General features: G+C 46.9%; 1 protein-coding gene across 3 annotated transcripts; it reads left to right on the top strand.

Moving 5' to 3' along the window:
* Positions 1–818: 818 nt before the first annotated feature.
* Positions 819–8,285, top strand: Cfap298 (cilia and flagella associated protein 298). 3 transcript variants are annotated; one of them, XM_090348799.1, is made up of 7 exons: positions 819–992; positions 2,038–2,205; positions 2,842–2,909; positions 6,144–6,302; positions 6,992–7,119; positions 7,732–7,827; positions 8,021–8,108. In XM_090348799.1, exons 1-6 carry the CDS (start codon positions 854–856, stop codon positions 7,790–7,792), a joined length of 723 nt encoding a protein of 240 aa, XP_090204925.1. In that variant the 5' UTR covers positions 819–853; the 3' UTR covers positions 7,793–7,827; positions 8,021–8,108. The 3 variants fall into 3 exon arrangements, with proteins under 3 accessions (XP_090204925.1, XP_090204917.1, XP_090204931.1); XM_090348791.1 differs by having other exon boundaries at positions 821–992; positions 6,988–7,119; positions 8,021–8,285; XM_090348805.1 differs by lacking the exons at positions 819–992; positions 2,842–2,909 and having other exon boundaries at positions 2,044–2,205; positions 6,988–7,119; positions 8,021–8,285.
* The last annotated feature ends 5,003 nt before the right edge of the window (positions 8,286–13,288 follow it).

Raw genomic sequence — 13,288 nt, 5'->3', positions numbered from 1 at the left:
GAAAGGCAACAGTACCCAGCACATTCAGGAGGAAACGAGCCACACTTTAAACATCATCTTCGTCTTCGAATTCAGAGCCCGCTGATTTCTGATTCTGTCCTGGTGGATCCTGAGCTTTGGTCAGCTGGTTCCAGGCAGCAGCCAGCCATGGGTGGCCCCGTCACAGCCTCAGCTGTCTTTGTGAAGTCCAGCAGGAAGTTTCATGTGAGGGTTCTGTGCACGTCACAGATGGCATTCTAGAATGGGAGGAGTCCACACCAAATTCTGACCTGGGGGGAAGCTGTACAAGTGACTGTGAGGGCTGTGTCTGGAGGAAACAGCGCCAGGCCCCGCCAGCCTTAGGGTAAGAGTTCGGGGGACGCATGCAGACCGCCGGCTTTGTGGAGACGGGCGGGCTTGAGCTTGCGCCAGTCCGGTTCATCACCGGCCGCCGCCTAAGCTCCCCGGGCGCGGACGGGCCCAGCCAGCTCGTCCCGGACGGAAGTACCGTGAGCCACTCCCGGAAGTGGAGGCTGCCGTCAGGGACGCCGTGAGCGGGAGCGGCCGACGGGGAGACCCCGGCGGGACGGGAGCGCCCGTGGAGCCTACCACCCCGCGCCTTCCAGAAAGGCCGAGTCTTGGACTGTCCGCTTTCCCATTCTCGCTTCCCGTGCTCGAGCCGGAGGCCTTTTTGACAGTGTTTGACTGTTGCCCCTAGCAACCGCCGCTTCCGGAAGCGACTGCAGTCCCCTTCCGGTCCCTGCGCAGCCCCCGGGCTCCGCCTCTCGGACCAACCGCCACGGCCGCCGCCTGAGCCTGGGCTCTCGGGCTGCGTTTCCCGCCCCCGGCGCCCCATTCCGCCGCCGCCGCCGCCATGGTTCTCCTGCACCTCAAGAGAGGCGACGAGAGCCAGTTCCTGCTGCAGGCCCCCGGGAGCACCGAGCTGGAGGAGCTCACCGTGCGCGTGGCCCGGGTGTACAATGGGCGACTCAAGGTGCAGCGGCTCTGCTCAGGTGAGCCCGAGGCCGGGGCGGCGGAGGCAGAGCCCCAGGGGGAGCTACAGACGTGGGCCTCCGCCTCGTGAACGGCACGAGGACGGCTCGGAGGTGGGCGTAAACCAGCGGCCCTGGACGGAGGGACCAGGCTGAAGACGGGCGCCGTGGCGTGAAGGAAGCGGGGGCGGGGGCTACAGGACGTGAGCGCTCCTTGTGGGGGCTTGGGAGCTTGTGTGGGCCGCCGGCCTCGGGCGCCGTCCCTTCCCCGCCGGATGTGGATCTGTGTCTCCATGGAAACGCCGGCGTCACCTCCCCTCGGTGCGCCCCTCCCGGACTCCGCCGCGAGTCTCCGCGAGCTGCACACTGAGACCACGCACTGGAACTTTTGAGGGTTGTGTGTGTGTGTTTTTTTTCCTCTCATTTTAATGTTAATATAAAAAGTCAACACATGGACAGCAGCTAGAACATTGGACAGCACAGCTGTAGAGCTTAACATAGTTCTCCAGGTGTGGCCAAGAGTAGTACTGAATGCTTCCATGAGTACCTCTGTGTAGATAATAACTAGATAAAAGAGTATATATTATTTCAATACATTGTTTAATTTTTATTTAATATATTATTTTAATATATTTTAAAATAGTATATATTAAGATAACATATACTATTTTATACATCGGTTATACATAATAGGTACCCTTAGTATGTATTATATACTCTTAATGTGCATTCTTTATAATATCAGTAATAAAATACAAGATGATGTAATATTCGAACATGTTTACTCAGCAAGATATAAATAGCACTGGGCATCATCAGTGAGCCCTGCCTATGATCCTAGCTACTCAGGAGACTGAGATGTGACCATCTTGGTTGGAAGCCAGACCTGGTCCTTAAAACTCATCTCAAGTTAACCAGCACATAGCTAGTGCGACATAAGTGTTAAGTAACATAGCCTTGTGGGCCATACACCAAGGCTCAGAAGCTTATTATGAGTCCTGTGGGTCAAAGGTGTGGTGGTGATGATTGTGATACAGTACTATCTATCTTTCCCGTGTTTTTTAAGAAATGGAAGAATTAGCAGAACATGGCATATTTCTCCCTCCCAATATGCAAGGACTGACTGATGAGCAGATTGAGGAGCTGAAATTAAAGGATGAGTGGGGTGAAAAATGCATACCCAGTGGGGGTGCTGTCTTTAAGAAGGACGACATTGGACGAAGGAATGGACAAGGTAATTGATCTTGAGAGGCTGAGATTGGAGGACCACAATTTGAAGCCAGCCTGGGCAGACAAATCCAAGGGACTCTTATTTCCAGTTCACCACCAAAAATCCAGAAGTACAGCTTTTAAGTGGTAGAGTGCTATGTTCAAGCCCTAGTATAACCAGGGGGGGAAAAGCTATATAAACTTTTCGTACTTTCCCTGGATTTGGATATTCAGCCTCCATTCAGATGTACCATTTTTTGGTTATAATTTTCTCCATCTAGGGATCAGCAAAATATATATATGGGCCATGTTCCAAACTCAGGTAGTGCCTACTTTTAAAATAATTGAAAACATACAGCATTATCTGTGGCTGCTTTTGTGGCAGTGGCAAGATTGAATAGCTCCACTGTAGCCTGCAAAGCTTTCTCTGGGTAAAGCTTCCCCTGTCTACCCAGTGGCATGTACCTCAGTTCTGCATAGCCTTTGCGGAGTTGAATTTGGCATACCTCACTCCCAGTTATACTTCTCTTTTCCTTCATCTCAGTTCCCAACCTGTATGCTCTTAACATTTCATGGGCAGAAGCACTCTAGAATCCAACTTTCAACAAAGCTGTGTGTTGGATGGCTGATTCTCTCCCATGCTCTCATTTTATTTTTATAGCTCCAAATGAAAAAATGAAGCAGGTTCTAAAGAAGACCATAGAAGAGGCCAAAGCAATAATATCTAAGGTAACTTTTTTACCATGATGCTCTAAAACTGTCTTTTGAAATATAAACTCTTCATTAAGGCTGTCAGAATTACCTGTTGGCCAGCTTTTGCTTTTGCTTTTCTCTCCCTTTTTCCGTCCTTCTTTTGCTTTCTTTCCTTTTTTTTTTTTCTTTTTCCTTTCAGAAGCAAAGAAAACAGCCATGTTGAGGATATTCCCTGGCTTTTCCTTGACATTTTTAAGACAGTTTTTGATTCCTCCTATTTTTTACCTGATGAATACGTGCTTGTTTTTATTTTGGGGACTGTTTGTTTTTGCTTTTGTTTGAGTGCTGGTCTTAGGACTTGAATTTAGGGCCTGGGTGCTGTCTCTGAGGTTTTTTTGTTTGTTTGTTTTTTCCTAGTCCTGGGCTTAAGCCCAGGGCCTGAGCACTGTCCTTGGGTTTTCTCAAGACTAGAACCCTGTCATTTGAGCCACAGCACCTCTTCCGGCTTTTTCTATGTACGTGGTACTGAGGAGTTGAACCTGGGTCTTCATGCATGTTTGCAAGCACTCTACCACTAGGCCAAACTCCCAGCCCTCTGAGGTTTTATAATGAAGGTTAACATTCTGTTTGAACCACAGCTCCATGGATAAGTTTTTGTTGCCTTGCATAAGTGTAGGTTCATGTATAATACAAACATGACTTGATTTTGTTTCTTTATCTTTCTGAAGAATTTTAAAAAGCTAATATTATGGTTGTAAAGTATCCTTAGAAATAAACTTGATTTACATATTTTTAATATGTTTGCTTATAGACATCAAGCATAAATAGTACCATTGATTTGCAGATGTATGCATATAAAAGAAGTTATCTTTTTTTATTCACAACTGAGGTTTGAACTTAGTTAGGGTGCTCCACTGCTGAGCTATGTCTTCAGTACTTTTTTATACTGGTTACTTTTGTTCCTACCCATGGAATGCTTCTCTTTGAGGCTGAAGTGAAAGGTGCATGCCACCACACCCAGATTCCTCCACTCAGATAGGGTCTCATGGCCTACAATCTTGATTTCAGCCTCCTGCATCAATCAGAAAATAGGTATAATGCTACTGCACCCAGCTATTAACTAGAAGAGTTCTCATATGTATGCCCTGGCTGGCCTCAAACTGCCACCTGCCAATTCTCAGCCTCCCAAAATAGCTAGATTGCAGGTGTAAGCCACCAGCACCCGTCAAGGAAGAGATCTTAAGGAGATGTAAGCAATACGTATTTTTAGAGGTTGTATTTATCAGTGGATGGTACTAGCTGTGATTACCCAAATTTGTATGTGTTCCTAGTGTCTACTCTTGATTGACTCAACAAAACTATATTTCCTAACTCTTCAAGCTCATAACAAGTCTTACAGGAGCATCTGGAAAAGCTAATATGGTAAAGGCTTTGGGAATTCCTAACTGAAAGACCCAAGGGGCCTTCAGCCCAAGAGCCTTCCTAAAGAAAGTTTCTGTTATAACTGCTAATCTCTCATCAGTGATCTCAGGAGGTGGGAGGCACACAGTGGTATGGGCCTGGTTCAGCCCCCTTGTTCCACACACACTGTCCTATGAAACTCTTCACTCAGCCCTCCTCCCTCCCAGTTATTTTATATCTCCGCTGCCAAATGGCAATTCCCTCTATGGCCTTCCATTTCTTCCCTCTCACCTTTTTCTTAACTTGTAAATAAATTTCCAGCCAGCACTTTAAGCTCAAGTCATCTAGAACCAAACTCAATTGCTTTCCTCCTTTCTGTCTGTATTCTGTCCCTAAAAAGAATCACATCCTACCAGTTTCTCTGTTTCTATTATGGAGCTTCCAGTGTCACCTTCAGCTCTTGCTTCTCGCTTACCCAGATGCCTGCTTCTAGTCCTAAACTCTCTGAACCCAGATGCTTCTCAGTCCCCTGCATCCGTCCCATCTCCACTGAAAGCTCCCCATGGCTTCTTGGAACGCAGAACCAACAGATGTCCTGGCATTTCCTTCACTTTAGACCCTAAGGGCCCACAGCTAGCACAAACCTTCAGTCCAGACTAACCTGGAGTTCATGTCAGAATATACAAGCTAGAGGCCATGTTGCCAGCAGATTTGCTGACCTCTTAATTTTAGCCACCACCTCTAAATGGGGTCCCCAGGCTTCTCACCCTTCTAACTACCGTGGTTAAATTTGGGTATTTCCCTTCCCCTCAGATTTTGCAGTTGTTGGAATGACTCACAGAACTTGCTAGAAGTACTGCGCCCACAACAGAGGGCACAGTGTGTTGTTACCCATCACACCAGTGTGGCCACTAACCAGGAAGGCTCCACCGAACTGCCAGGTCTCGAATTGTTTGTCAAGGTTTTCCTTTATTTGTATGATAAAATCATTGGCCACATGCGTGAACTCACCCTCTAGCCATCCCTCTCTCTCTCTCTCAGAATTGTCAGAAAGTCTCATTCTTCTAATCAAGTACTTGGTTTTTCTTTCATGGCCAGTATTTTCCTTGAAAACATCTATCCTAGCTTGAAGTTTTTAGGTACTATAAGAAGATACCGGAAGTTGGGAACCTTACAAAGAAAAGGGATTTATTTTTGCTTACATATCTGGAGTTTCAAAGTTCAAAATTTGGTGGGCCAATCTGTTTGGCCTATGATAAGGACCTCCCCAAGTCTGTATTATAACATGTCACAAAAGAATATGCCAAAAGGGCCATTCAAGTGGCTGACACCAAGTATGCTAATGCCAGCTCTTCTCTGCCTCTAAAGTTCCCTGCTTCTGTCTTTTCAATCCCTCTGAAGCTACCTAAGGAGCTGTCCTCTCCTGTCTGCCACTAGCTGTGGCACACACAGCTCTCCCCTCCAGTGCTGCTCAGTCTGTGGCATGATTCAGACCACAGGGTACTTGTCTTAGCGCTGAAGGTGGTGGTAGTCACTTGGGGAGCAAGAACTGAGCAATTCCGGTTATTGGACTGGCAGCATCTGGCGAGAGTCTTCTACAATATCTCAGTTACAACCAAGTGTGTGGTGATTCATTCCTTTAATATGAGCTCTGGGAGGCTGAGGCAAAAGGATCTTATAAGTTCCAGGTTATCCTGTGATATAGGGAGACCCGGACTCAAAATCCCAAAAGTAATCATTTGATTAGCATGTAGAAAGACTTGGGCTTATTCCTCATCACTGCAGAATGGCAACAGTAATAAATGCCTTGATGTTTGTGTATTTATCAGTCAGCCACATTGCTGAGAATGATGTTTTCTTCATTGTCAGAAACAAGTGGAAGCTGGCGTCTGTGTTACTATGGAGATGGTGAAGGACGCCTTAGACCAGCTTCGGGGTGCAGTGATGATCGTTTATCCCATGGGGCTGCCACCACATGATCCCATCCGGATGGAATTTGAAAACAAAGAAGATCTGTCAGGAACTCAGGTGCGGGGTCCTCTGCACCCTCGGGCCCCGCGTCCCCACTGCTGTCCACCTTGACGCTCCTTCTAAGGATACTGCTAGCCAGCTTTGCTTTGCCGTGCTTCAAAGCAGAGTTCCCAGTTCTGAGCTCAGGCAAGAACCCTGGGCAGAAACACCGCTCAGTGCAAGGTCAGGGGGAGTGTGTGCGAGGAATGCCTTGTGCTTTGGCTGCTGGGAAACCAGAAGCGTCACTTGTGCCAATCTCCCTGAATGTGCTGCCTTCCTCAGCATAACATAGTGTGCTGTAGCACACCATGCCTCGTGTTAGTTCTTCTGGTTTTCCCATATTCCCCGGTCTGTGGCCAGAAGCTCTCAGTGGCAAACAGACAGCCCAGCCCCTGGTGTCTGTGCTTACAAGCCCTCGGAAACCTGTTCTCTGCGTTGTTGGCCCTCACACTGTCTCACAGGGACCCCGTTCCTAGATGAGCATGCCACTGACCTAAGACCTCATCCTTCCCAGAGCAAGTAGTTAACTGACTTCCACCTCAGGATCTCTTAAAACAGGGGCAGTACTGAAAACAGCACGGACTTGACAGAGGGAGGCACACAGGGAGGGCAGGCCCAGGCTCCGGTGGGTGCTTCCAGACACCATGCTCTGCGCCCCTGCACGTCAGGCCATTGCATTCCTGTGACTGTGTGCTTGCCTCAGGCAGCGCTCAACGTCATCGACGAGGCCCAGGCACAGCTGTGGTGGGCGGCCAAAGAGCTCAGAAGAACAAAGAAACTTTCAGATTATGTGGGGAAAAACGAGAAAACCAAAATCATTGTCAAGATTCAGCAAGTAAGTTGTTGGGCTTAATGTGTTGGTATTTGTCGTTAATCTTCAAACTGATAAAGTTTATGGTAGGTCTGAGTGGTTTATACTGCTTGTGCAAATACTTGTTCTTTTTGGCTCGGGCCTAATGTTAAATACCCTTTATGAACACTACACAATTGGAAGAAATGCGTGTGACTGGCGGAATCAGGCGCTTGTTTACATTCACAGAGGAGAGCTAGGAACCTGTGGCTCCCACCTGGGAGCCATTCCTAGCTGCTCAAGCGGCTGAAATCTGGCGAATCAGTTTGAGGCTATCCTGGACAGAAAACACTGGCCTACGACATGGACTCAAATGGTTGAGCACCAGCTGAGCAAGTGCCAGATCCTGAGATCAACGGCCGGGACTAGGGGAGAAAGTTCACAGGGGTACAAGTATATAAAGTGCAGCCCCTGGCCTCCAGCCTCAGCAAGTACAGAACATGGGTACTTGATTCCTGAAACCAGGATGCGCCTTGTCGTGTTGAGGTCATGAGACATGATGGCCCCCCTGTCAGCAGTTGAGAGAGGCAGTGGTGAACGATTCTACCTAACTGCCTGCAGTGCCACTGCAAGTAGATGCCTGTTCTTGTCTTTCAGAGGGGTCAAGGAGCACCGGCCCGAGAGCCCATTATTAGCAGCGAGGAGCAAAAGCAGCTGATGCTTTATTACCACAGGAGACAGGAGGAGCTCAAGGTAGCAATGGGGCAACAGTGGCTGGTAGGGACCATGAGACTGGAATGTTGAGGAAGGAGCCTTTCCATCAGGGCAGCCCGGACTTCAGACTCCGGGAACGTGAGGGGAGGGAGCGTGCCCAGGGCTCTTCCTTTAGTCTGTATGTACAAAACTTGTTGAAATACCATCCTGAGGCAAACCTGCCTATTTCCAGAAACTGGAAGAGAATGAAGATGACTCCTGTTTGAACTCGCCATGGGCTGATAACACTGCTTTGAAAAGATATTTCCATGGGGTGAAAGACATAAAGTGGAGACCCAGATGAAGCTCAGCAGCCAATGAAGTTTCCAAAACTACCAGCTCACCTTGCTACAAAGGAGGTTGAAATTTCTATTTTCCTAGTTATCTTTTGGTTTGAAATTGTAAAATGATACTTATTCAAGGTTTTAGGACTTAATAAATACAGTCTCAAAAACAAATGTGTAAATTATTTTTTGCTTCAAGACATCTGCTTATCCCTCAAGGTTTTCTAGAATGAAGTATTACAAAGGTAATTGCAACCTTTCTTTTTCTTCTTGATTTTTTTTTCTTTTTTTTTTTTTGCCAGTCTTGGGCTTGAGCTCAGGGCCTGAGCACTGTCCTTGGACTTTCTCAAGGCTAGAGCTCTACCACTTGAGCCTCAGCACCACTTCCGGCTTTTTTCTATGTATGTGGTACCGAGGAATCAAACCCGGGTCTTCATGCATGCTAGGCAAGCACTTTAACCACTAGGCCAAACTCCCAGCCCTCTTCTTGATTTTTTTATAACAGCTGTGTGGAGGAAATCTCCAAGTGCCATTTCCTCCAAGGCAAGCCTGTGACCTGGAACCTGACTGTCAGTGACCACTAGAGGCCGCCAGCCACATACTTGTCCTATACAGTCTGTGAGGAGTTCTGTCTGGCTTGAGTCCTCTTCCTGCCCTTCTCTGCCCCAAAGCCCCAGCTTTAAATGTCCAGACACCGCTCATCGGATTATAGGAGCACAGCTGTCCGTAAAGAGGATCCTGGGGCCCACTCTGCCTGCTACACTGTGTGTGGGAATTTGCTTGTCATCCTCTGATTCATCCAAGGTCACATAGAGGACTTCTCAGGAAGTCACCATGGCAGCAGACCTCAGCCTAACAATGGCAGACTACTGATCAGCTTAAATACATGATCTTTGTTTTTCTAGTTAGTGGTTAAAATAGGGTCTCAGTAACTTTTTGCCTGGACTATCCTCAAATATCAGTCCTCTAGAACTCTCTCTTAATTAGCTGGATTTACAGGCATGACCTGCTAAGTCTGGCCATCCCAAGTCCTTGATTTAATCACCTCTATCACATCTACAGAGAACTTTCTTTTTAACATTGGACCTGACATCTTTTTTTTTTTTTTTTTTTTTTGCCAGTCCTGGGCTTGAGCTCAGGGCCTGAGCACTGTCCTTGGACTTTCTCAAGGTTAGAGCTCTACCACTTGAGCCTCAGCACCACTTCTGGCTTTTTTCTATGTATGTGGTACGGAGGAATCAAACCCGGGTCTTAGTGCATGCTAGGCAAGCACTCTACCACTAGGCCAAACTCCCAGCCCTGGACTTGACATCTTTGGGTGGGCACCATTTAACCTTTGAAACTTAAACATTACCATAGCAAGTGGTTGGAAACATGAAGTGTTTGGACAAGGGATCAGATGAATGAGTTATTAAACATTCAACAGAGCCTGCTGCAGCCACCTGAGGAGAACGTGCACTGGCTTCTGAGAGAAAATCAGGGTAGGAAACTGATTTTTGTTTATTTGCTTGGTTGATTTGGGGTTAGGACCTTATGTTTGCTCTGCTGGTGTTCAACCACTCACGTCTGCCTCCAGCCCCTTCTTGTATTACTTATTTTGGTTCTCACTTTGGGTGCAGGCCAGCCTGAGCTGCAGTCCTACTACTTAGGCTTTCCCCATGTTACTGAGGATGACCGATGTTGCCAACTCGACACGCCACTGTGCTTTCCCCGTAACTGAGATAATAGGCACACACCACTGTGCCCAGCCTTTGGTTGAGATGTAGTCCTCATGAATTCCTTTTAGCCTGAGCTGACCTTGAACCTTAATCTGATCTCCACCTCCCAAGTAGCTAGGATTACAGACGTGAGTCCTGATGAGTGGCTATGATTGGTTACTTTAATAGAGAAATATGTGCATGTAGGCAAATGTACTTGTACACAAAAAGACATCAGTAAATAAGCTACGCAAATGAAAATATGTTTAATGAGCCAGGAAACAAATAGGATCAAATTAGTCACACCTCTCTTTAGTGTGTCAAGGCCCTGGCAGGAAAGACAAATGAGCCTGAAAAAGGAAGAAAGACCTGTCTGTCTATAGAGCTAGCAAGCTCGGCTTTGTGAGTGTCCGTCTCGGAGCGATAAGAGCCGGAATTTGAACGTGTTGATGGATCCTCTCACTCCATCCCTTATGAGGACACACACCTCCTGGGCTTGGCATTGGGGAGCAGCCAAAGCCTAAGTAAGTGACAGCCATGCTTGAGAAGAAGTTAAATGACACCCCAGGCAACCCACACTGGCTCATAGAAGATGGCGAAAGGCTATGGTCCCCATGAGCTATAGCAGAAGGACCGGGCCTGCCAGCCTGTTCGCCATTCTTGTCATACCCTTGGGGGCGCCAAGCATGTCACCTCACGTAGTCCAGTTCAGTGGCCAGACACAGAGAAGGCCATTGTCTGAAACTGACAGAGTGCATTTTCTATCTGTGCACTTGACTTTTCAAGCCCTCTAGTGAGTTTCACTGAAATAAATGTTCACCTTTGAGCTTCATCCAAATATGTAAGGATTTAGTCCCAAGAGCCTTTTTTTTCCTTTCTTTTAAAAGAATATTAAAAGTGACTGAAAAGAAGGATTTAAAATGAATGGCTATTATTCACCATATCCTAGAAAGTAGAAATGAGTAAATGCTCTAATATTTCATAGGGAAGCGGATTTAAGGAAAATGAGATTTAGAACCAGTGCTACGAGGACAAATGTCCTCGTAGGTCTCATTATTCAACCTGGATGTCAGAGGAAAGGTCAAAATCAGGGTGACACCATGCAGGATTTCATAGTGACCTCTGGGCTATGGAATTCCGTCTGGCCAAGATGGCTGGTCACCCTGCCAATGCTCACCAAATCCTACCCAACAAGCCTATCAACCATATTTCCCAGGCCACCAACTTCTTGTGGCATCTTTGTCATGCCTTGTGCACAGAGTGCTGAATTCAGGTACTCACGAGACCTTTAGAAATGACACCTCTTTCCTCCCAAATCCATTTCCCTGGGGCCACCTGTTTTGGTCAGGACTGAAAGCTGACAGCGGAAGCCAGGGCTGGCTGAAGTCTGTGACAATCAAAAGTGTCTTAGATTAGCCCCAGAAGGTGACTCTGGCAGCCATGGATGAACATGGCTACGTGTCCAATTAGAAGCTTCCAGAAGACAAAGACTTTGCTTTCGTATTTCCAGTGCTTGGGCTTTTTCCTATTACAAAATGGTTCCTAATAAGTAGCCTACACTGGAGGTTGCTATCATGGTGAAAATGCAGATGAGTATGCATGTATATGAACTGCATGCTGTACATATGTGGAACATTGCCTTTTTGTGTATATGTGAATGAGAGTGCGTGCATGGTTACTAGAAACTATTACCACTAAGTGGGTGGAATAAAAAGCTGGAATTGGGGTGGGTAGCATGGCCTAGTAGTATAGTGCTTACCTAACATGGTCGAAGCTATGGGTTCAATTCCTCAGTACCATATACACAGAAAAAGCCGGAAATGGTGCTGAGGCTCAAGTGGTAGAGCACTAGCCTTGAGAAAGCCCAAGGACAGTGCCCAGGCCCTGAGTTCAAGCCCAGGACTGGCAAAAAAATAAAAATATAAAAGGAATTCACCTTCTCCCAGCTATGTGGAAGAAAGATGCAGGGAAAATGCTCTGGGAGTACCTCAGCCTCTGATGGCTGAAGAGCCACCCACAGAGTGGACCACAGAAAAGTCAGAGATATGACACTGAGGGGTGGGTAGGACTTTGCTCTCTTTGAATTACCTGGGGTTTTCAGGGGAGGAGCTGTGTCCTGCAGTTGCTACTTAAGACATGAGGCATTGGACTTAGGGCTCCATCTGATTGCCTGTGGCCTCTTAGCTCATTGTATGTGCAAAGACTCTGTGTTCAACTAAGGTCACATTCTGAGGTTCTGGGTGGAGGGGTGCTTTTCAATCCACCATAGATTACTACAACAGAAATCATAAGCAATATCCCTCCAAGATGACCAAGAGAAGGGCTATGGGCTGCCAGATATAAAGGTGGCAGTCCCCTTTGCCTTATCTAATAATGTATGTCTCCAAGGCCAGCATGTAAATTTGCAGTCAGGAACAACATTTTTTGACTTTCAGTGGTTTTAGTACAGTGCCTGGCACAAAGTGAACTTGGAGGAGATTGGATGGATGGATGGATGGATGAATTGATGGATGGAAATATAGATGGGCATAGACAACAGATAAAAGGGAAAGGAAGATGTCATATCTGTTGTGGGTCTGAGGAAGAAGGACCAGAATCATTTGTGGAGCTGAGAGCTTGTCCCAGAGTCTTGCAAAGTTGGTTGTGGCTGAACCTGTTACTGATTTTAATCAGTATGGAAGTGATCTCTGCAGGTGTGGAGGCAGAGAGGATTTGCCAGGACAGCCTGCAGTGCCCAGTCTCATCCTTGCCAAAGCCCCTTTTGTTATTTTCCCTAAGGCTCACAGATTCTGTTTTGAAACTGTTAACTAAAGGCAGCCATGATTCCTGGTGACCTTTCTCATCAACATGAATGAAGTAGCTCGATACTCTCATCAGAAGTTACAGGCATGTGGTGAGACCGCTGGGGAAACTCCATTCTACTAGCTAGCTCTGGAAGCATAGACCACGGCCTCTCATGGGGTTGATATCCTTGGCCTTTTCTATCTCCAAAAGGCCCCTGCCTATGGGAAACCTAGGAGTTAGTTGGAACAGATATCTTCTGTATTAGAGAGAGGAGGAGAGAGAGAAAGAACAGATGGACAGACAGATAGTAAAATGCTATGAGATATGGACTGAGAGAAAAACTTTGGTGTTTAGTACTTTCTAAATTCTTTGTGCTCTCTCTCCCTCTCTCCCTCCCCCCCCCTCCCTCTCTCTCCATCCGTGTGTGTCTGTCCAGTACAGGGCCTGAACTCAAGGCCTCATGCTCTCACTTGGCTCTTTCACTCAAAACTGGCACTCTAGCACTTGAGCCACATTTCCACTCTCCCCAAATTCTTTGCAAGACAAATGAGTCAAGTTTTCAAGACAAACATTTTTGTTTCCTTTTCTTCTTTCTTCTTAGTGGAAGACTGTATAGGGCTGAATTCCGCTTGAGGCTTGATTTTGCAGGAGACACCAGTGGTGTAGAACCATTGTTTGTCAGCCTATCACACTGGC

The sequence above is a fragment of the Megascapheus bottae genome, chromosome 1 (genome assembly GCF_031878675.1).
Source record: "Megascapheus bottae isolate mThoBot1 chromosome 1, mThoBot2.hap1, whole genome shotgun sequence".
In the NCBI taxonomy this organism is placed as follows: domain Eukaryota; kingdom Metazoa; phylum Chordata; class Mammalia; order Rodentia; family Geomyidae; genus Megascapheus; species Megascapheus bottae.
The sequence above is the reverse complement of the archived record's forward strand: the minus strand, read 5'-3'. Positions and strand labels throughout refer to the sequence as shown.

Coding starts and splice junctions, on each gene's coding strand:
- Cfap298 (XM_090348791.1), top strand. CDS start 854: ATGGTTCTCCTGCACCTCAAGAGAGGCGACGAGAGCCAGTTCCTGCTG. Junction 2,910..6,143: donor CCAAAGCAATAATATCTAAG/GTAACTTTTTTA, acceptor CTTCATTGTCAG/AAACAAGTGGAAGCTGGCGT. Junction 7,828..8,020: donor GGAGACAGGAGGAGCTCAAG/GTAGCAATGGGG, acceptor GCCTATTTCCAG/AAACTGGAAGAGAATGAAGA.